General features: G+C 36.6%; 1 protein-coding gene across 7 annotated transcripts in view; it reads left to right on the plus strand.

The window, feature by feature from the left end:
- Positions 1-24169, plus strand: part of side-IV (sidestep IV) — a 502822-nt gene that overhangs the window by 399435 nt on the left and 79218 nt on the right. For all 7 annotated transcript variants that reach the window (XM_067761095.1, XM_067761090.1, XM_067761096.1 and 4 more), the window contains one exon: positions 14211-14370. In XM_067761095.1, coding sequence (XP_067617196.1) covers positions 14211-14370 — 160 coding nt within the window. The remainder of the gene's footprint in view (positions 1-14210; positions 14371-24169) is intronic.

A 24169-nucleotide genomic window follows, 5' to 3' on the forward strand; every position in this document is an offset into this window, starting at 1 on the left:
TTTGCGTTATCATGCCAAGCAGTGTTTGCTGTAATACAAGCCTGTTGAACTGTCGGCGCACTTTGCTAATAATGACGGAAATTGGAGCTTAGGTTTACCGTAACATCACTTATGTATCTTAAATATAAAATCATATATGTACAAGATATATAAATATGTATATTCATTAGAGCGTATCAATAAAAAATCGAGTTCACTTATGATATTTATTTTAAAAATTAAAGCTTTCTTTAACCCTTTTTAACCAAATATAATCCATATTTTAACCAGGCGAGCTTTCATTCATGCCAAATATGACTTCAAAACAAGTAGGGAAGTTAGGTTTAAACGGGTAGTTCTACAGTTGGAGAGTCTCGCAGTGAGGCTTAAATATCCCGGTTAGTGCACAGGGCATTTTATCCTTTCACGAAACTTAACCGAAAAAAATAAATAAACTAAAAAACAGTTACGGTCATGAAAACAATATCTTTACCAAATCTCGTGAAATTTGGTTCCTTTTTGTGCGAATTTGATAAAAGTCTTGTAAACAGTTAAATTAAATGTAACGAACCCTAACAGTATATACGAGTATATATATATATAAGTTAAGCCTCACAGCAGGCGAGGCGATAAAAAATTTAAGTTGCGGTGAACTGCCCGTTCACCGAATTAAAATAAACACGAGAAATATTTAAACGTTATAAAATTTATTCTGTGCTCTTGCACGATCCAAATTGAACTAACTCGAACAAAGTAATTTACCTAGCAGCTAAGTTCTTGTCTTAAAGTAATTATGCTATGCTAACCAATTATTGTATAAAAAATAGTTTACTTAACTAAAACTAGATTTGCTGTTCAATCACAATTTATGCAACTACACCAATCGTTGTCCCAATTAACTTCCGCTTATTCTGCGCGTGTGCTGCGTCAGCGAAACTTCAACACGCAACATAGCGCGGTCACATGCTCAGCAACGTGAGTAAATGGGTCAACCGCTGGATACTGCTGTTATAACTCCTCCCCCTTTAAAGATCTGCGTCCCGCAGATCGAAGCATGAAAAATGTGAAGTGGATATATCTTTTATAGAGTCGATCTGGTTACTTGGCGTAATGTTGATTTTGACTGGCTTGACTGGTGCGCTGTCGTCCAGGTTACGGATTTCATGGGCAGAGTGGCCCTTGAAGATATTCGTGTTTGTTGCCCATTGCATCGGAATTTGAACTGGTGGAATATCTAGCTTCCTAGTGTACCATTTCCATAGCATGGTGACGATGAGGGCTATTGCGAATATCGAGGCAGCTTCCGTGACTAACGAGAAGTTAGTTTTCCCGTTTACATACCCTAGATATCTAACGTTTTCCATCGTGATATCGTGAACGTACTCCAGATTGATCTTTGTAGTGTGGTTTTTGACGTTTGCTAGTACGGCTGGCAAGGCTTGAGCTGTGATTGCTTCGTTGCTGGAGAACACTTGGTTGCCAATTTTTATCGTTTCGTTACTTAACTGGATAACGTAGGTGCCATTTATGTTACTAGTATCGTTATTACTTTCCACTACACCTTGGTAGTTTGAGATAAAAATTGTGTTATCGTTTATCAATTCGATTATCGTTCCATTGCGCCTGATGAATTGGCAGCTAGCGTCACCTCCTTTCAGCAACCGAGGTAGGCAGGTATTCTCTTCCAATTTGCTCAAGGACTCTGATTCACATACGATAGATGAACTGATTGTCAAGAAGTTTTCCTTGAGTCCATACGTTTCTTCTTGGTTGACGAGCATTTTATCGAATGGAAGGTCCAGTTGTTTGCCTTCGTAGATACCGGCGCGAGTAATTAATAGGTTATACTTCTTCTATGTTACTTTGGGTATTGATAGAACGTATAGGAGCATAGTCCCATTTGTATATATTGATGGTTTTCCGTATTCAATTGCCTCAATTATATTTTGGTAAGGTAGTGTTTCTATTTCTGACAGGATCTGATTAACTTCGTCCATGTCGAGTAGGTTAGTGTTAATAATTCCACGTTTAGCTAGCTGACATGCCCGTACTACTTCATTGACCTCTTCTCGGACGAGCACGATATTATGAAGGGCGCTCTGCTCGAATTGTTCTGCCTCAGCTTCCTTCATTACCGAATTGGTGCGGCTTACAATTTCATTAATTTTTTTGGAAATTTCTAAAGTTTTTTTACCACTAAGTGTGGTTACTGTGACTTTGTTGTCTTTGGAAACTATTTCTTTTTTGAAAGGTGGTTTCTGTTTTCCCTTTATCTGTCTATCCTTGACGTATATGACATCGTTTTCGTCATAATGCTCCGGTAGCGATCTTTTCCTGTTATGCCGTTCGATCTGGGCAATTTGCTTTTGGGTTAGCAGTGTTTTCAGGTATTTATTTATTTTCCCACTTTTGTCTAGGAGTTCCTGGTAATTAGAGGCTTTTGAACGATTGAAAAATATCTCACTTGGCTTTCGGTTTGTTACCGAGTGAATGGTATTGTTATAGCGATCTACTGCTATATTTATCAGCTCTTTTGTATTGAAAGTGGGATTGTCTAATTTTAAACACCTAAATATTTCGATAAGGGTGGAATGGAGCCTTTCTACTTGGCCATTCACCTCACTTCTCTGGGATGGCGTACGATAAAGGCTGATTCCTAACGATTCGAGTAAATTTTGTATTATCGGGCTTATCAATCCGCGTTCATTGTCGGTTACCAGAATTGTAGGGGTCGTAAAATAGTGTAGTAGTTTCACCATTTTCTCTTTAAGGTGCAGAGTGGATTTATTTCTAATGTGGAACAGTTTAGCAAATTTTGAGAATTTGTCTATGCAGCTTAAAAACTTTTCCCCTTGAATTTCGAATATGTCTAGGTGAATGATTTCGCAAGGACGTGATGGGATTGGTGTCCTTTGTAGTTCTGGCGTATTTGGGTGCCTATCATACTTGCTAAGTTTACATGTTTCACACGATGAAACACATGTTCTAATCTTATTGCTCATTCCCGGAAAGTAGTATCGCTCTAGGATTTGCTTTCTATTCTCAGTGGGGTTTCGATGCGCTCTTCTATGCTCCTCCCATATGACTTCAAGGACTCTATCTGGGTTTCGTAGGTCTTCTACAAGAATTTGAGCTACCCGTATTTTATAATGTAAAAAGTTTTCTAAATATACCTTCTGGAGCAACCCTAAGTGACTTTCTGGCATTTTGATGCCGTTGATTACATTCGGTCTAAGCTTTTCCTTAAGCACATTAACGAGTTCTTGTTCGCCTATACCCTCTATTCCTACATAGTGTCGCAGGTAACCAGGATGGGGTTCCTCGCATATTTGTAACCTCCCCCCAAACACAATTTGATTCCTGAACACATTAAGGGGTACCTCGACGAATGGAATTAAATCCGAGTTATCCCGATCTGCGCTATGAACGGTATCACAGGTTGAGCTGCCGTCGTTTGCCGAGTACGACGTTGAGCCCATGGTTGCGTTTTCGCTGGCATATTCGGATTCGGACGTCGTTGTTAGTTGATTTACCTGAGTTTTTAGCGGAGAGAGAGCGTCAGCTACGACGTTCGATTTTCCTGGCTTATAGATGAGTTCGTAATTATACTCCTCTATCCTAGATTTCCATCGCTTGAGCTTGGCGTTATAATTACGGTTGCTTAAAGAGAAGGTTAGCGGTTGATGATCGGTAAAAATTCGAATCCTCCTTGCAACGTACAAATAATTTCGGAGGTTGTCTAAGGCCCAGATGGTGGCTAGCATTTCTTTTTCGTTCGTTGCGTACCCCTCCTCTGTGGTGGTCAAGCTTCGTGATATAAAGGCTATAGGCTTGTCTTTGCCATCATGGTCTTGTGAGAGCACCGCGCCGATCGCAAAATCGGACGCATCAGTAGTTAGATTGAAGGCCTTCTCAAAGTTGGGGAATGTCAGGACTTTCGCGGTCGTCAGTATTTCCTTAAGATTACTGAATGCCTTTGGTGCTTCTTCATCCATTATTATTGCTACTTTTCTTGATTGTGTTGCTCTTACTTGTGCGTGTTCGCCCCGTGTTAGGTTGGTTAGTGGTTTGGCGATTTTTGCATAATCGCGGATGAATTTCCTGTAGTAGGAAGTTAATCCTAAAAAACTTTTGAGTTCTTTTAAATTTGAGGGAGGGAGCATGTTTCTTATTGAGACTACTTTTTTTGGGTCTGGTAGTATACCCTCGGATGTCACAATATATCCTAGAAACTCCACGCTTGTTCTTAAGAATTGTGTTTTTTCTAAGTTGACTTTAAGACCAGCTGTTAAGAGTCTAGCAAGAATTGCTTCGATATCCTTTAAATGAGTAGCTTCATCTTTGCTAAAGATGATGATATCATCAATGTATACGAAGCAAATGCGGCCTATAAATTCTTTGAGCACGTCGTCTATTATGCGTTGGAAGATAGAGGGTGCATTTTTGAGGCCGAAGGGGAGCCGCAAAAATTCGTATTTTCCATTCATGGTGGAAAATGTGGTTTTTGGGATGTCGCTCTCCTTCATAGGAATTTGGTGGAACCCGGAGGTTAAGTCTAAGGTAGTAAAGTATTTTGCATTTCCCAGGCTTGCAATGGTGCCATTAATGTCTGGTATAGGGTATGTGTCAGGAATGGTTACGGCATTTAGACGTTTAAAATCTATAACCATTCTGTATTTTTTCTCACCATCAGGCTGCGATTTCTTTGGCACAATCCATATGGGCGAGTTGTAGGGGCTTTTCGAAGGACGAATCATGCCTTCTGATAGTAGATCCTTAATTTGTTTTTCTACTTCGCTACGCATGTTGACTGGGTAGGGGTAGCTTTTAGTGTAGATGGGGTTTTCCGTTTCGGTTCTTATCTCTGCCCGGACGTTGGTTTTGATCTCCATTCTACGATCAACTGGACCGAACACGTTTTCATATTTGTTGAGTATCTTTCTCAGTCCTTTCCTAATAGGGTCAGAAATACTGGGGTCAAAGGGAATGTCTACGTTGATACTATTGACTTCTTGTACCTTTTGTCGCTTAAGGGGCAGAAAAATATCTGGTTTTAGTATGAGAAGATTTAATTCCCTATCTAACACTGCTTTAATCTCTGTTAGTGTATCGTCACCTATGATACCATCGAAGGATTTGAGTCCTGGAAGAACAAAGAATGTGGTATGTAGATCTTTACCAACGAATTTAAAAAAATTTCCGCACAATTTTCTGTCTATTCTTATTTCTCCCCCCGCAGAGAATACATGGAAAGGCTTCTCCACCGGTATGGTATTTTGAGCTATGCGCTCGCTAATATAGTTCTTGTTTGCCCCCCTATCCACTAAAAACTTGAGTGTTCCCTGACCTTGCGTGGTGTATTCTAAATACGGTACGCCGTACACGAAGCCCCTACCGTAAAATTTACCTGATCCCCGGTGGGTTGTTCCTTATTGCTTTCTATAGTGCCTTCTACGCCCTCCTATTCATCTATTGGCACCAAATGGAATAATTTTTGTTGTTTGTTTGCTGAAAACCCTGAAGAACTGAAGGATTGCCGGCTTTGGGAAGATTGATCAGCATCCATTCTTGTGACGCCTGAGGGGCTGTTATTGCTGCGCCAGCTCTGCGAATATTGATTACTAACGCGAGATTGTCCTGACCCTGGGTGGTATGGGTTTGGTCCTAACTGGCTTGGGACTCTATTTATAAGACTTTTGTTTGTTGGGGCTGTGTACCTATATCTAGATTGGTACTGAGGTGGGTAATCCCTGTTGCCTTGGTGCAAATGGCGCGACTGATATACATCAGTGAACATTCTGTTATTTCTGTTGAATGTTTGTGGGGCTCTATAAATGGCGTTTCTGCTATCCACGTTCATAAATGCGAGGCATGATGAGTATGCCTCTGGTAAGGATTTTGGTTTCTGTATGAGGAGCAGCGTCGGCAAGTCCCCATTTAGACCTCTTATAAAGACATCGAGTGCCCTTCTTCGGTGACTCTCCGCCAAAGCCTTAACTGTTTCCTTATGCTCGTATTTTTCCGTATTGATAGTATTTATCATTAGGGATAATTGCTTGTTAATTTGAGCGTAAAATTCGGAGACTTCTTGGCGTCCCTGAGTCATGTGGGTTAGTTGCTGATCGAGCGTTTCAATATATCTGGCATCGGCATAGTGCAGGGAAAGGATTTCCTTAATGCTTTTCCAATCAGCATCCAGGATATTGTGGGATACTAGTGCAGCGTCTGCTGCCCCCCTAATCTTATACCTAATATGCCTTAATATGGCCCTATAGATCGGCTTGTGCCGAACAACCTGATAATCCCTAACGATTTGTTCTGCGCTGTGGATCCAAGAGGAATAGTGTTCTCGTGATCCGTCAAATATTTGGAGTTCCTTTACAGAATCTGGGAGTTTTGAAATTTCGTTCAGTTCGCCCTCAGTTCGAGGGCTTACGAGTGGCTCTTCTACCGGTTGTGGGTCGGTTTCCGCCGATTGCCTGCGCACATCCTCTAGCTCTTCTTCTAGTCTGACCAAATTTTGACTGAGTCCCTGTATGGAATCTACATTGCTCTTTGTTTCGACACTTTTTAGGCGTTCCTCGAAGCGGTTTAGTTGCGAGAGAATGGCGTTTACTGCGCCATTCATTTCCAAAAGGGATTTTTTCATTTCCTCAGTGTTCATGTTTCTAGGAATATACAGAAAAGAAAAAAAGGTATTAACAGTTGCGCTATCTACTCACAAATAGCAAAATTTCATTCGGCCGCTGTTGGTGTTTTGGTTCTTGATACTCTGGTACTTGTTTTTTATGATTTCGCTCTCACTCTCTTTTTCCTGCGTGCGCGATTTATTATTATTTATGTTTTCCTTAGTACTTATTATTTTGTTTCACTTTACTTTATTTTTGTGTCTGTTTTATATACTTTTTTCTTTAGTACGTGTTATTTTGTTTCACTTCCACTTTACTTTTTTCTGTTCGATTTAAATACTTTTATTAATTGGTCCTTTTTATCAAATTTTATCCACTTTGCACCGAGAACTGCTCGGGCGCCAGTTAAGCCTCACAGCAGGCGAGGCGATAAAAAATTAAAGTTGCGGTGAACTGCCCGTTCACCGAATTAAAATAAACACGAGAAATATTTAAACGTTATAAAATTTATTCTGTGCTCTTGCACGATCCAAATTGAACTAACTCGAACAAAGTAATTTACCGAGAAGCTAAGTTCTTGTGTTAAAGTAATTATGCTATGCTAACCAATTATTGTATAAAAAATAGTTTACTTAACTAAAACTAGATTTGCTGTTCAATCACAATTTCGGCAACTACACCAATCGTTGTCCCAATTAACTTCCGCTTATTCTGCGCGTGTGCTGCGTCAGCGAAACTTCAACACGCAACATAGCGCGGTCACATGCTCAGCAACGTGAGTAAATGGGTCAACCGCTGGATACTGCTGTTATAACTTATATCTTTTTATATTTTTCGTACTGTACCATATCTACATTGGTAATGAAGTAAGATGTGACAAATATATTTATTGCCAATTTTGTGATGGTGAAAACTTTAAGCAATCTTTTTTAAAAAGTTGGTGCGGTCGTTAACGAATTTTCTTCAGATCTAAATGCAAAGCCGAGATTTATAATTCTGCATAGCACTACTAGTGGCTTCTGATTTACGGCTGGCAAAGCTTTTCGAAAATTTTCATATATTTAATGTGGGCAGTGCCAGACCCAAATTCCAAAATTTTCTCTCATTTCGTTAGCAGTGGTCGAATTTTGTTCGATGTGATTGCATTATGGTATTAAAGAGTGGCAAGAACAACTTTTACCCAAATTTGAACACGATATATTCAATGGGTTTTGATTTAGGGATTAAAAAACTTATAAATTTTTCTTTTCACGTCCTAAAGCTATCGGCCTTTGGTAAAATTTCGATATCGATTTTTTTTAAGTGGGTGTGGTCGCCCAATTTCAACACTATATCTTTAGCGGGATTTCCGGATTGAACAACATTCAAATTTTCTTCATCTGATGCGCAGTACCACGCCCATTTTCAAAATTTTCTCAAGGTCTAATTCTCGAAATTAAGTCAACTCATATATCAAGTTTCTTTGCTTTAGGCTTCATTTTGTATTGCGAACGATAGCTCAGACGAACGATTCGCCTCTAAAGGATTTCATCTAGCAATGGTATTCTCGATTATTTTCGTTCGGCCTTTACGTTTCTAAATTTATGCCAAACAGGAAGGCGAAAGCAATTGTCAAATAATATGTTACCATCGTTTAACATAGTGCAAATACACTAGCTATTCTTCTCTGAACGAAACGCATTTGGTAATAGAGAATGAGGCCCTTTATTCGTTTTTAGTAAAGAATTATCGCATTTTTTTCCAATTTATGAAATTTTCGATATCGAAAAATTGGGCGATTTCACTCTTTCTCAATAACAATCTATTATGGGTCCATATAAGCCAGCATACCATCTTTCGTAAAGATGTCCGAATTTTTACTCCTGTGAACTGAATAAAATTTTTTTCGATGCAGATAATTTTTATATAAGGGTGTCTATATCTATCTCGATTCCCTCTTGAATACCCTTACGTACAAGTATACGCTGGATATAAAAATACATTTTTTTAATTTTTGTAGGGCTAAGAAAAATTGTGTTACTCACTTTTCAAAACCTTACGTTAAGTACTGCAACTTGTTACGTTCTAATATACATACATTTACTTACTTTGTAACTGCTCTGATGATCTCACGTTGCATCGCCTACTGAAAGCTTGTATAGCAAAATAAATATTATCAATATCTTCCATTATATATGCCCTGTAGGAAAAATTTATACAGCCCAATTCTAAATAGAAATTCCATGCGAGATTTTCTCCTGTTCCATTCCTTGTATTCTAAATAAAAAGTAAAAGGGAGTTTCTTCACATCTCTCTTTCCTCATATTCTCAACAATGTTCGAAAAAGTGAGAACGGCTTAAGGAAGAAAAGTAGGTATTATGAATGTGATTGGAAGGGAGATTTCTCTGCCATTATTTAGCACTTAATCAATTAAAGACAACATAAGAAACAATTGAAATATATTGTCTCTTTAACGAAAAAACACTTGTACAAATTGTTTCTAAAATACATTAATACACATATCTATATCATAAAACTCTTTATTAATCAAACTGCTTAAGGATTTTTAAGGGAGATAAGAAGAAAGGCTTAGAAAGATTTAAGCGTATGACGAGAGAAGACTTGAATTCGATATGGCCGCAAGAAAAATATTTTGCTGCATTGAAGGGAGCAACTCCAGCGGATTTGTATTATCACAAAACCTTCTTCTTATGGGTTTCTGTTGATTTTGTTACCATTTCGTCCAATACCATATAAATTGCACTACTGTGCCTTGTTTATGTTTTATTTAATAACTAGCAGACCCGGCAGACGTTGTTCTGCCATAAATTTGACCTAACTGCGTACATTTCAAAAAGCTTTTTCCGTCTAACTCTGCCCTCCACCTCTTCGCTTTTTCCTAATCCTTTTTCTCACTCCTCCCTCCGTCTTTTTCGCTTCATCTATCTCCATCTTCGTCTCATTCTCTCTCTCTCTCTCTCTCTCAGTCTATCTCTTTTGTTCCAGTCCCAGTCCCAGTCCCACTCCGAGTCTCAGTCCCAGTCCTAGTCCTAATCCCAGTCTCAGTCCGTCTCTGGACGCAAAAAAGGATCGTAAACACTAATATAGGCAAATTTATATACCGTATCGAATCGAATAGGACGTATGTATGTAAATAGGTATGTGGGTATTATTAATTCATGTCTCTATTTCGGCTTCGCATGCATATTTATCAGTTTTGCCAGGTTGATGCGACTAAATCGAATTTTACTTCAAAGCTCTAAGCAACAGCTTTGACTTGATATGCACTTTACCCACACATCCTAGGGGTATCGGGCTCCATGTTTTGACCTATATCTCGAGACCCTAGTCACCCAGCGGTATAATATATTACTCTGTACTAAAGCACTCATCAACAGCTTTCATTTGATATCGATATTGTATAAACACTGTCTAGGCATTCACGGGCCCACGTTTTGGCCTATATCTCGAGACCCTAGTCACCCCGAGGTATGAAAATTATCCTCTACTAAAGCACTCATCAACAGCTTTCATTTGTTATCCATATTCTATAAACACTGTATAGGCATTCACGGGCCCACGTTTGAACAAAATCGACTGACGCATCTCTTCAAACACCGGCGACCAACTAACACATTTTAGCCTTTCCTTTTATATATATAGATATTTATTTTTTACACTTCACTATAATATTAAAACGAAAGGCAGATATTCATTGCTTTTGAAATTCGGCTTAAAAATTGCACACGGAACAAGTAAAGACTCTCCTGAATTAAAAAAAAATGTGTTAGTACTTCTAAATCTCGGGCCCCTCACAAACCTCGGGTCCGGGGGTAATCCCCCCCCCCCCTCTCGACGAGCTGCTATCATATCAGGTCATAAGCAGGTCGTTTAATTATACACCAAGCAATTACACGGAAGTATATCTGCACCACCTGAAAATATGAGTGCCGCTGCGTATACGTAGCATTTTATTATTACGTATAAACATTTAAAAAAAATTGTAATAAAATAATATTGCGAATATAAACTGATATATAACCTATCCTATATTTCAAGTTAGATCAAAATACATGGGGCGTGCAAAACAAATTCAAAATCGGTTCAGTAGTTTAGGAGTCCATCGCGGACAAACATAGTGACACGTGATTGTTATATATAAAGATTTTAAATGAATTCGCTCCAATAATTTAACTTATCAGTTTCTTGAACAAAAATATAACTGCGGAACGAAATGTCATTTGGCAAAGCTGGTGACTTCGAAATTCCTATTCCACAAGTATTGTTCTCTGTAGAAGACAACAATCGGAGAAAATTTTCTGAAAACATTCCGAGGGAATATTTATAATTTGGCTGACAGTGCTGAATAAGTGAGAGGTAGCAATTGCATGGAATTAATGATAGGCAATACAAAGGTTTAGGTGTTAAACCCTTGCCCAAGCAGAATCAAACATGCAACTATCTTATAAAAAGTTTTCCAAAAGAAGTTTGTCCTCGGCAGTGGTTTGGTAGAAACTCTGCCCAAACGAAAAAGGTATTTCCCATACTCATTTTTATTTTCTACTTAATTAAGATTTAGTTCGATTAACCGCTTTAACTAATTGAAGATTAGCTCTGTTATTGCTATTTTTGATTTCGTACGAGTTCACAGTTCTACCAATGCTTAATCTTAAATCTAGATAATCAGTTATTGCGATCTATGTGTTGAAATCTGGAAAATAAGCAAATAAGCTATATGGAGCGTGTGAGAATTTTCTGTGTTGACATTTTCTGAAAAAAGAGTATTTCTGACCCGTACAGGGTATGAACACGTGCTTATTTTTGTGTAAACACGTAAGCATGTAAAGTGTGTAAATCACACGTTTCCTTTTATAATTGTAATCTTTTTCCTGCACATATGTAATTTGTTGCTCTTTTATGTTTGCTTTCGCAGCATCATTTTACTTTTTCTTGAAAAGTTAAATTGTTTGCTTTAGGAAATGAATTGTACATTCAGGTGGTATAGCACATTTTATATGCAGTAGTAAATTTTGCAGCATTACATTTTTTAGATTATGTATTAGAATAAATATGGAAACTGCCCTCATTTCGCCCTATCACTACGGATTCCGCAACGAATAGTGAATTAAATTTTTCTTTCATTATCACTCTCACTCCCACTCCCACTTTCACGCTCTCTGCCACCTCACAAAATTTGCTGATATATGGAATCTATATATCAAATATTGCATACTGCATAGATAGATAGATTTAAATTTCTGTTCAAGTGTCACTCTCGCTCCCACTCCCACACTTGCTCTAACCCTCACTCACATTCCGATTCCCATCCTCACTCCCAAGTCTACTGCCTTTACCTCTTTAACCTTAATAACCTGACTTATGTAATATATATATGGGGTATTCCATCCCATTTCGACCAATTTTGAACCCGACCCCTTTAGAATTGGCTGAAAGTTTTTCTTCTTTTTCTAGCTTACGAAAGACGTTTTACAGAAGTTTTTCAAATTTTTTCATCCAACTCAAAAAAAGTTATGAATTAAAAAAAACACCGTTTTTGTTTTCAATATGCTATAAATTTTTCAAAAATTGACCGTTTGGGATCCTTTTTTTTTTTAAATTTGTTTTTAAATGTACTTTTTGGAAAAAATTCAAAAAAATTTTTAAAGTTTTTTTTTTGTAATTTTTCAGTTTTTCGAGATTTTTCGAATTTCGCCCTTTTTTCATAAAAAACTTCAATCAATTCTGCAATCATCCCCACTAATCGCGGAGTGGGTCGAGAATTTTTTTTTTTTTATTTAATTGAAAAAAAAACTTTAAAATTTTTTTTTTATTTTTTCGAAAAAGTACATTTAAAAACATATTTAAAAAAAATTGATCCCAAACGGTCAATTTTTGAAAAAGATAAAGCATTTTGAAAAACCAACGTTTTGTTTTTTCAAAATATTTAAAACTTATTTTGAGTTGGTGGAAAACGGTGTTTTTTTCAAAATGCTATAACTTTTTCAAAAATTGACCGTTTGGGATAATTTTTTTTTTTAATATGTTTTTAAATGCACTTTTCGGAAAAAATACAAAAAAAATTTTAAAGGTTTTTTTCAATTAAATAAAAAAAAAAAATTCTCGGCCCACTCCGGGATTAGTGGGGAGGATTGCAGAATTGATTGAAGTTTTTTATGAGAAAAAAAAGGGCGAAATTCGAAAAATCTCGAAAAACTGAAAAATTACAAAAAAATAACTTTAAAAATTTTCTTGAATTTTTTCCGAAAAGTACATTTAAAAACAAATTTAAAAAAAAAAGATCCCGAACCGTCAATTTTTGAAAAACTTATAGCATTTTGAAAACAAAAACGGTGTTTTTTTAAAATTCAAAGCTTTTTTTGAGTTGGATGAAAAAATTTGAAAAACTTCTGAAAAACGTCTTTCGTAAGCTAGAAAAAGAAGAAAAACTTTCAGCCAATTCTAAAGGGGTCGGGTTCAAAATTGGTCGAAATGGGATGGAATACCCCATATATATAAATAATATTCAAACAATTACGGAGATATAGCAAATTTAAAGTTTTGTTTGACCACCACTCTCAATCAAACTCTTATTCCTACTCCCACTTTCACTCCCACAACCGCTCGCACTCAAATTAATTTTTATATGCCATTTACGTATATAAAATTATCTATATCCTCTCAAATGATTACCGAAATATAGCGAGTTTAAATTTTTGTTTTACTTCCACTTCCGCTATCATTCAATCTTTCACTCCTTCCACCTGTCCCACATGTTGACCTCAATTATGCATTCTATATGACAAATAATTGGATACCTCCTTCAAATAATTACGGAAATATAGTGAATTAAAATTTTTGTTTCTTTCCCACTCCCACTCTCATTCCCACTTTCGCTCTTACTTTCGCTTTCTTTCAATCTTTCACTCCTTCTACCTCTCCCACAAAAATTACCTTATATATGGAATCTATATATAAATCATTGAATACTCCCTTTTGAATTTTCGGAATCATAGAGAATTTAAATTTTTGTTTCACTCCTATTCCCACTCCCACTCCCACTCTCTTTCCCCCTTTCACTCTCACTACCACTTTCACTCCTTCTACCTCTCCGATATAAATTACCTCATATTTCTATTCTATATACAAATCATTGCATATACCCTACAAATTATTTAAATTATGTTATCAGGAAGCAGTAAAATGGCCTTTTGAAAAAAACGAACAGTCTTTCTTTCATTTCTTTCGATGTACTTACTTATCGCTTTTTTGCAGGTTACATACATGATAGTTACATTTTCTCTTAGCCAGGTATTTTTAGCTGAGTATAGCGTATTAATCCGTCGTTATTGACACGCGCTTGCTGGTTAGCTCTAGCGCTGGTGTATTTATTTCTTCACATTCTGTACACGTTATTTCGCGCGGATTTAATAATATCTATAAATACATTTACTATAAATACAATTTTTTATACACATATCATATTATATTCTTATCTTTATTTTTTCTGTGATGCTTACGCTTGCATTTTGCTACGTTACTGCGTTAAAAACTACACCAACAATAAAAATGTTACACATATTTGGCTCATATGGCTGCTTGCTTGTTGCCCCTCACTGCATCAGGGTAAGGAACTGCATCACAACATTTCAGCTGGCATCATCCTTTCGGATCAATCACTCGTATTGCAGAGTGTCTCACGTGCATCCGCTGGTGATTACACGTGTTTGGCTGTGAATTCGGAAGGGAAGGGAGGTAGTAATCCGGTTTCCTTGCGTATACGCTGTAAGTATCAAGTGAAAACAATTTGATTTCATTATTATTGATTGCACTCAGATGATCAGAGCAAATACGTATGTATATGTATATGTATATGACTACTTATATATTTCGTTATCCTTTCACATGTATTGCTTATATATGTATAAAAATCTTGAAATGTTCAGACTTGTGAAATGCTCGTTAGCGCGTAATTTAGTGATAAATTGATCGACAGAAAATCCTATTATGTATGAAATAGAAAATGATATTGTATAAATGCATTCTATTTGTTAGTACTTGTGAATCTATAAATCTTATAAAATAAAGTCGCTAAATGCCATGTATGCACATAACTTCACACAGAATGCTCCGATTTCAAAACGGTTTTTTGCATTTGAAAGCTTACCTACGTGAGATGGTACAGTTAATATAATTTGAAGGTAGATATTATAGGAGCGTGTCAAATTACCAAACTGTAGTAAAAAATCATAAAATTTTTGTTTACACAGCTATAACTCATAAACGGAAGGATGGATTTGGAAAATCCTACTTTTCAGTAAAACTTTGAAATATTTACCTTCGTTCTGCATCAAAAAAAAAAAAAATACTTGATTCCTTTCTTATATCAGCCAAATTGTTTAAACAAAAGTAACATTTTTACCAAAAAATTCGTGGTGTGATTGTTCGTTGTCAACTGTGCGAGCAAATTACTTTTGAGTGAGACATGATGCGACACATACGTATATACACATAGCATTCGCTGCATTATTTAACTTCGGCCGTAGGTTTATAGGTACATACATATGTATGTGTTTTCATATCAGCTTGACAAACATATGTATGTACATACACAAATAATAATAAATGGTTAAGAATGCGTACATCTCTCGAAAAATACTCTTTTGTTAAAAATATTGAAAATTTCCTTAAAATTCTTAAACAAAAAAATTTTTTTTTTGGTATTTTTGCATGTATAACTATCACTACGTAGTATAAAACAGAGTCGCTTTTCTGTCCCTATGTCCATTTGAATGCTCAATCTTTTAAAACTACGCAACGGATTTTGATGCGCTTTTTTTTAGTAGATAGGGTGATTGAAGGGGAAGGTTTATATGTATAATAACATCCATTAAATAGTGGAGAAATGCTACTATTTTTGAAGTTTCTAATGTGATTTATATATATAAAAGAAAGTGGTGTTAGTTACACTATTCATAACTCAAGAACGGATGAGCAGATTTGGCTGAAAATTAGTGGAGGGGTAGCTTAGAGCTTGAGATCAAAACGTGGACTTGGGTAATCCTGGGATATGTTTGTCCAATATGGGTATCAAATGGAAGCTGTTTATGAGTACTTTGATACGGGGTATTTTTCGTACCCGTGAGTGACTAGGGCCTCGAGATATAGGCCAAAACGTGGACGCGGGTACCCCTAGAAAGTTGTAATACAACATGGATAACAAATGAAAGTTGTTGATGAGTGCTTTGGTACATGATAATTTTCATACCTATGAATTTGTGATTAGGGTCTCGAGATATAGGCCAAAAGGTGGATCAGGCTAACACTAGGATGTGTTTTTACATTATGCGTATCAAATTGAAGCTGTTGATGTATGCTTTAGTACAGAGTAATCTTTATACCCCTGGTTGACTAGGGTCTCGAGATATAGGCCAAAACCTTGACCCGGATACCCCTAGAATGTGTCTGTAATATAGATATCAAATGAAAGCTGTTGCTGAGAGCTTTAAAGTAATTTTCATTGTGATATTCGATTTAGTCGCACCAACCTGGCAAAACTGATAAATATACATGCGAAGCCGAAATAAAGGCATGAATTAATAATACCCACTAGGGCGGGTCGATTTGTGTGGAGGCAAAAAAATCGCCCATTGCTCTGTGAAAATCATATTCTAGGGATCAAAATAAGAAACTTTGCCGAAGGAACCATACCTCTAAAACGAATTCTGATGTCCCCCCCCCCCCCCCCAAGTAGGGGTAAATTTTGAAAAATCCCACTTTGACCCATTTAGAGTGCTCCAATCGAGTCCAAATGTATGACCGACCCCCACTAACTTTGGAGGCCCGACCCACCGATGCCAGTGGCACACCCCTTGGAACCCCCCCCTGGGGGTTCACCATACAAACATTTCAAAAAATCGCCGGTTTTGCACTTTACATGCACTTTACCCCCAGGGGGGTTCCAGGGTGTGTGCCACTGGCATCGGTGGGTCGGCCGTCCAAAGTTAGGGGGGTCGGTCATATATTTGGACTCGATTGGAGCACTCTAAATGGGTCAAAGTGGGATTTTTCAAAATTTACCCCTACCTGGGGGGGGGGGGGGCATCAGAATTCGTTTTAGAGGTATGGTTCCTTCGGCAAAGTTTCTTTCTTTGATCCCTAGAATACGATTTTCATAGAGCAATGAGCGATTTTTAAATCGACCCGCCCTAATACCCACATACCTATTTATATACGTCCTATTCGATTTGCTTGAAATTTGGTATATAAATTTGCCTATATTAGTATTTACGATCCTTTTTTTTCGGGAAGTAGACCAGAGACGGGCTGGGACTGGGATTAGGACTTGCACTAGCACTGAGACTCGGAGTGGGGCTGGGACTCGGAATGGGACTGGAACAAAATATATACCACCCTCTGGGACTGGCAATAAGTGATGAAGAAGAATGGGAAAAACTTCAGAGAAGAGAAAAGAGGGAAGGAGACTGACAAAGAGATAGAGTGAGACGAAGATAGAGATAGATGAAGCGAAAAAGACGGAGGGAGGAGAGAATAAAAGGATTAAGAAAAAGTGAATAGGGCGGGAGGGCAGGGCTAGACGGAAAAAGCTTATTTCAATGTATGCAGATAGACCAAATTTAGGGCAGAACAGCGTCTGACGGGTCTGCTAGTTTTTATATATTTGTAAACGATAATACATTTTTTATCTTTTACAGATTAGCTAGTTTGCTTTTTTTTCAAGTTAGTATGAGACCCGGTTTTTTGGTACAAATTCAATAAACTTTGTCACTTAAACTAGGATTAAACTCATTCTAAAGTTGTTTATTCCATTTTAACTGAAGTTTAAGCTGGGCTTAAGCTGGTTAAATTCCAGTTTATCTATGAGCTTTATACTTTCGTTCGCAATGACGTCGAATATACCCAACAAGCTTTTGGGCTTGAGTACATCAAGATAATAAAAAACCAAAATTGTAGTACAAAAATGCCTTCCCCAAAGCAGCTGTAACTCAAAAACTGTTCTGTAATTTAACTGAAATATAAATTTGACTAGAGTTTAAGCAATCTTAATTTAAGCTTAGCTTAACGAACCACTGAAAAACCTGGCCTAGGTCAGTACATAGAAGAGGACACCTCCTGTCGGTTGGAAATACACAAAATCTCTTAAACAGTGGTACAAACAATAGACCCCCAAAAACGACTAAAATCAGAAGTTTTTTGGATGACAAGCACATAAATTACTTTTTTTGTTGATTATACTGCATGTGCCTTATGTGTTGAACCCTAACTTCAACTTTAGTGTAACCAACAAAAATAAAATCTTACAGGAGAAAGTTTTCAAAATGCACTTCCATGTTTCCCTGAGGCACACTTTCAAGTAAAAAAGTTTTTATTACCTTACCTCTTATACAGTTACACAATGCCATTTTTTTCCTAGTAGTTATGCCGCTTGGGACTATTTCGTGGCACACTAAAACTACTGTTGGGGCTCGATATATTTTATAAATTAGCCATAGTTGTTTAAACCAGATAATCCATTTAACTTTTAACCAGAAAAAGTCTCAGATTTAAGCTGTTAACCGCCAATTAACTCAGTATGAAATAAGCCATAAATTTTGCATAAATTTAGAATATTAATGACGTTTTCATTTGATTGAGTTTATTATGTCTACTATTAAATTTTGTTGGATTGAGTTAGCAGCTTTTATCGTGGCGTCGATTGGAATAGTTGCATAATGCTCAGCATGTGACAGAAGTTAAAAACAGTTGAATAACAGTTGTGTTTTCTGAATTCCTGAGGAGCAACACATACATCGATAAGAGAATAAAGTTGTCAAGAATCAGTGTTCAACTACTTTTAAAAGGGAGGTCAACCTGCCCCGCTTAATTCAACGTTTTCTGAAAACTAATTTCTGATACTGATATGATAATGTACAGTGAAATGAAAACGTACACCTTTACTAAAATAAATTAGAACAGAAAAAGATACTTACCATATAGAAATTTAAATTTATCTGAAAAAGTTTTTAAAATATAGACCGAAATTGATACCCTGATGGGGCTTAAATCTTTTCATACAATATGGTAAACAAAAACCTGAGATACTGTGCTCTATAGTGAGTCTTTTCTTTTATATTGTTATCTTTACTCATTTTGGGTACTTCAACACTCACACAAACCCAGAGTAGCCCAAAATTCGTGCGTACAGTAAAAGCATCAAACGAGGCACGAAAGTGATGTCTACAGCACTCAGTGCTTTAACCGTTGTTGAAATATCGACCAATAAATATGGACCCAAATATGCCCTAAATCATATTCTTCAATACTTCTAACAAACAAGGGACTATTTTGAAGTCCTTTTTGACAAGTATCCTTGTTTTAAAAATCTCAATCTGTTTCCCAGTTAGCTCCACAAACGTACTTCAAGCAATATTTGTACCAAATCGCTTCGATATATCAATTGGTCACGAAAATATACACCAATGTAGACTTTACTGGAATTAATTGGTTGTAATTTATTCTGAAGACAGCGGTTCGTTGAAAAAGATTTTCATTACTGAGATAAATGAAATAGCATGTTTTTTAAATGCTTTAAGTTAAGTACGCGAGTAAGTTAATTGTGAAGTACTACAACCACAGTAGTGTCAAAAATTAAGAACACTTTGCTATACTGAATATTTGAGTTATTTTATACGACATTTAAAATTCGTTACAATACTGTCTTTTCTGTTAATAAAGAAATTACTTGAACCAAATCACCTTATACAAAATTCGACTGAATCAAGTGCTGCCAAAATGAAATGAAGTGTAACTGCAGCCATTTAAAATCAAAAAAAAAAAAAAAACAAAAAAAATTGGTGTGGTGTGCATTTTAGCTGAAACAATAACAAATCCAAAGAAAACGAATTATACTCAAGACAAGTGTTGAAAGAAAAACGACACTAAGACTTGAAGGCAAGCAAGCCGTTTTAAGGTAATGAATATTTTTCAGCGACTATCGAATTGAAACAAGGATACGAAGTGTAAAGTTGAAAAAAAGGAGTACGAAAGACATTTGCGCCTCGAAATTTGTGTCACCGTAAGCTACGCTACTAGATGTAAGCGCCAAGTTTTGCAAAAAATAGTAAAATAGTTTGCGGAAAAATAGTAAAAAAAAATAGATGAATTAAATTGGTATGGAAGAAAATTTTCCCAGACAGAAGTATGTGTGTCCGTTTAAGTATTCAAAGAAGAGCAGCTACACGTCTAAGTAATCGAACAATCAACTTAATGGCCATACCAAACTACAGAAATACATACAAAGACTGCGAAAAGAAATGGAAATAGTGAAAAGAAAATATCACATCGCGTATTCTCTTCGAAAAACTGCCAATCAAGCATAAAACTTTAGTAAGATTTTTCATTTGAGTGGGGATTTCTTTTGCGTTGACCTTAAATGCATTTATAAAATGGAATAAACAGAAAAGATAATAAAATTTAAAACTTTGCAACACCATCGCAGCAACACATTTTAAGAATCAATCCAAAAAAACTCTATAAAGAAAAGTAAAATAAAGGAAAATCATAAATATTAGAGCAACGCCTTTGGCTTGGCCTGTAGGCTGAGAGGAAGCACTGTCTCCGAAAGCGAACGTGGAAGTCGTTTGCAAAAATCCCTGTGTAAAATGAAGAAATGCATGTAAAACAACACTAGAAGCTAATCTTAAAAATTGTCTATGGAAATGAACCAAAGGAAACACTTAGCAGCCTGTACGAAAAACAAATTAATGAAATATTGGATCTCCTTTTAACTAACCAGTATATCAAAAGTGAAAGGGCTACAAAACCACATATCCAAAAGTTATCTAGAAACTATGGCTAAAATTTTTTATGACTTCTGTCCACATATCCAAAACCTTTTCAGATATCGTAAATTCGTGATAATTTATGCTCTTTTCTGTACTCTGCACTTACAAATCTCTGTGATTTGTTGAGAAATTTGTGGTTGTAAAAAAAGGTAAAAAAGTTTAAGTCCGGGTGAAATATAAAACTTTTCTAAGTTTTTAATTATTTTTGTTCTTTGCAACATCATATCTACATTGGTAATGAAGTAATGTGTCATAAATATATTGGCAATTTTGTGATAGCTAAAGCCTTAAGCACCTTTTTTTAAAGAACGTGGGCGCTTACCTTAACCTTTTTGCCTTATATCTTCTTTTTTATTATAAAATTTTTGTACTTTGCTTCACCATATCAATACTGGCGTAAAATAATAGTATAATTAAGTTGCATAATGCAAGGGTGTTGAATTTTTGTTACCGTTAGACTTTGAAAAAAAAAATTTTTTTGCTGAGCGTAGACGCCACCCGAATTGGATAATTTAGCATGGTGTTTGTACATGGTGTTTATACATGGTGCTTATACAAAGACAACCTCCATGCCAAGTCACAATATAATATCTTCAACCACTTTTGATTCAACTTTTCTTCTTATAAATTTTGGCAGTGCTTCGACCATTTTTCAAAATTCTACAAAATTTTTTTTTCAGCCATAAAATTGTTTACATATCTTCACTTTCTTCTTTTAAATGAAAACGGTGCCACGCCCATTTTCCAATATTTTTACAAATTTCTTTTTCTTATCATGAGGTCAACCTACATATATATCAAGTTTCAATAAATATAGCACTTTTTCCATTTTTCGAAATTTTCGATATCGAAAAATTGGGCATGATAATGGTGCACTTTCGCCCTTTTTCGATAGAATTTGTTTCTGAGTCAAGGAAGCCATTATATAAAATTTCGTAAGGATATCTCAATGTAAACCCACGGTGGGACATGACTAAATTTAAATTTTTTGTTGTTGATAACTTTGATATATGGAATTCTATATCTTTCTCGATTCCGTTATGCCTTTACGTAATAACGTTATCCAATCAAAGCTTTAATACTCTTATTCGCAAGTACACTTTGAATATAAACAAAAATTGAGGGCAACCTGGGTGATGTGCCTGTTCATATCTTCCAACTCCTGTAAGATATTTAAATCTATTAAAACTTTTTTGGTTTCCTGAGCTTATTTAAATAAATGTAAATAAAACAAATTTAATGTATATATGTGTTGAAATATGATACATAAAATAGCAACCCTAAATTTGTAACAATGCGTATGTCAGATAATCTCACTCTTTTATTGTTTTTGACAGTTTGAGTCTCTTATTAAACGTTGAACAGTACACTCGTGTTTTTACTTATTGATCTTTGGGAAACACCTCAACATAACTTTTAACAGGTTATGGGCCCAGTAAGCGCATGTTCAATTGAAAGTTAAAAAGTATATTTTTCGTAAAATGAGTTCGATGTACCAGATCGAGAAGCTGGACGATAAGAATTATGATTCTTGGTCCGTTCAGATGCGCAGTGTGTTGGTGCATTCTGAGCTATGGAAAATAACTTCAGGGGAGTGCAAAAGAGACGACACAGGTGATGCTGACGAAGTGGCAAAGTGGATTGCTCGCGACGAGAAGGCTTTGGCCATGGTCACATTAAGCGTGAAGCCAACGCAACTGAATTATTTGCGGCATTGCAAAACGTCGGAAGAAGCGTGGAAAAAACTTAAAGAAGTTTATCAGCCAAGTGATCCGGTAAGAAAAGTTTCACTTTATAAAAAGTTATTGAGCCTAAAAATGTCAGAGGGTGAAAACGTTGCGGCGTATTTGAATGTGTTCACCACAATTATGGACAAACTAGCTGAAGTGGGCATAGAGCTAAATCAAGAGCTGGTTGCCATTATATTATTATCTAGTTTGCCAAAAGAATTCGAGAATTTTGTCATTGCGATGGAAACGAGGGACAATCTTCCAGCGGTTGACGTGCTAAAATTGAAGATTCTAGAAGAAGGCGAGCGTCGTGGTAGCATGCATGAACATACAGCTAACGAATTTAGTGGACAGCAAGCGTTTGCAGCGAAGTCGACGTCTAGCGGCAACAGACAGAAGAAAAAAGGCAATTACAACAATGTTACTTGCTATCGTTGTGGAAAAAAGGGCCATATAAAAAGCAATTGTTCGGCGAAATTAAACAAATCTACGAAAGAAAACGATTCAGCTAAACAGCAACAACAAAGCTCCTTCACTGCTTTGGGTGCAACAGATTGCGAAACATTCGACAGAGGAAAGTGGTGTTTAGATAGCGGTGCGACAGCGCATATGTGTTGCGACCGAAAATTGTTCTCGAACTTTGTGAATCATACAGAGTGGATCGCATTGGCCAGTGACAACAGCATTCGTGCAGAAGGTAAAGGCGATGTCAAAATACAAACGGACATGTATGTTGTGACACTAAAAGACGTTTTGTTCGTGCCTGGTATGAGAGGCAATTTTATATCAGTTGGTCGTGCAGTCGAGATGGGCTGCGCAGTAGTTTTTGGCAGCGAATTTGCAACAATTAAGAAAAACGGCGCCGATATTTTGCGTGTAAAAAGAACAAAGCATTTGTTTATGCTGAGTAATGAGAAAAGTGGTTGTTTTGGTGCTATTCAAAGTGACGCAGTAATGCGGTATAATAGATTTGGCCACATAAATTATGCGAGTTTGAAAGAAATGTCAAACAAGTGCATTGTAAATGGTTTAGAAAATGTAGATTTTTCTGTGAAGCCATCGTGTCAAACGTGTATGCTTAGCAAAATACACACACAACCATTTCCAAGTGCAGCAGAAAACAAATCAAAGAATTTGTTAGAATTGATACATACGGATGTATGTGGGCCATTTGAAACAACTTCACTTGGTGGTGCGAAGTATTTTTTACTATTTATCGACGACATGTCAAGGCGAGTTTTTGTTTACTTCTTAAAATCAAAAGATGAAGTTTTTGATAAATTTGTATCGTTTTGCTCAATGGTAGAGCGACAAACTGGCAGAAAAGTGAAAGCAGTTCGTAGTGACAATGGACGTGAGTACGTCAACAAATCATTTAATGAATATTTTGATAAGCATGGCATAGTGCGGCAATTAACAGTTCCATACACTCCTCAACAAAATGGGGTGGCTGAGAGGGCAAACCGCACGTTGGTTGAAATGGCCAGGTGTTTATTGGCACATTCGGGTATGTGTGCGGCGCTATGGGCAGAGGCAGTGGCAACTGCCGTGTATTTGCGGAATCGATTGCCAACTAAGGCATTAAATAATATGACACCATATGAAGCATGGTGTGGTAAGAAACCTACAATAAAACATTTGCGAGTATTTGGCTCTACGGCAGTGGCATTAGATAAAACGCAGCGTAGCAAATTTAAAGTGAAGGGTAAACAATACAAAATGGTTGGTTACTCAATGGTTTCAAAAGCGTATAGATTATACGACGTATTATTTGATGAATGCCATAGCGTGGAAGCGTGTAACGACGAACAAATAACATTCGATTTTTTTGATAACCATCAGGTTCAAGCTGACACTGGTACTGCTGGTGATGTAGATTCTGATAAAGAAATCTGTAGCGATGATAATAAAGAAATCTGTAGCGATGATAATGCAAGCGATATGTATGCGAGTGCTGAAGAAGAAGTTGAGCACATTGGGCGTGGTAGAGCTAAGCTCGTGCGTAATGGT

The sequence above is a fragment of the Eurosta solidaginis genome, chromosome 1, assembly GCF_040869045.1.
Source record: "Eurosta solidaginis isolate ZX-2024a chromosome 1, ASM4086904v1, whole genome shotgun sequence".
NCBI lineage: Eukaryota > Metazoa > Arthropoda > Insecta > Diptera > Tephritidae > Eurosta > Eurosta solidaginis.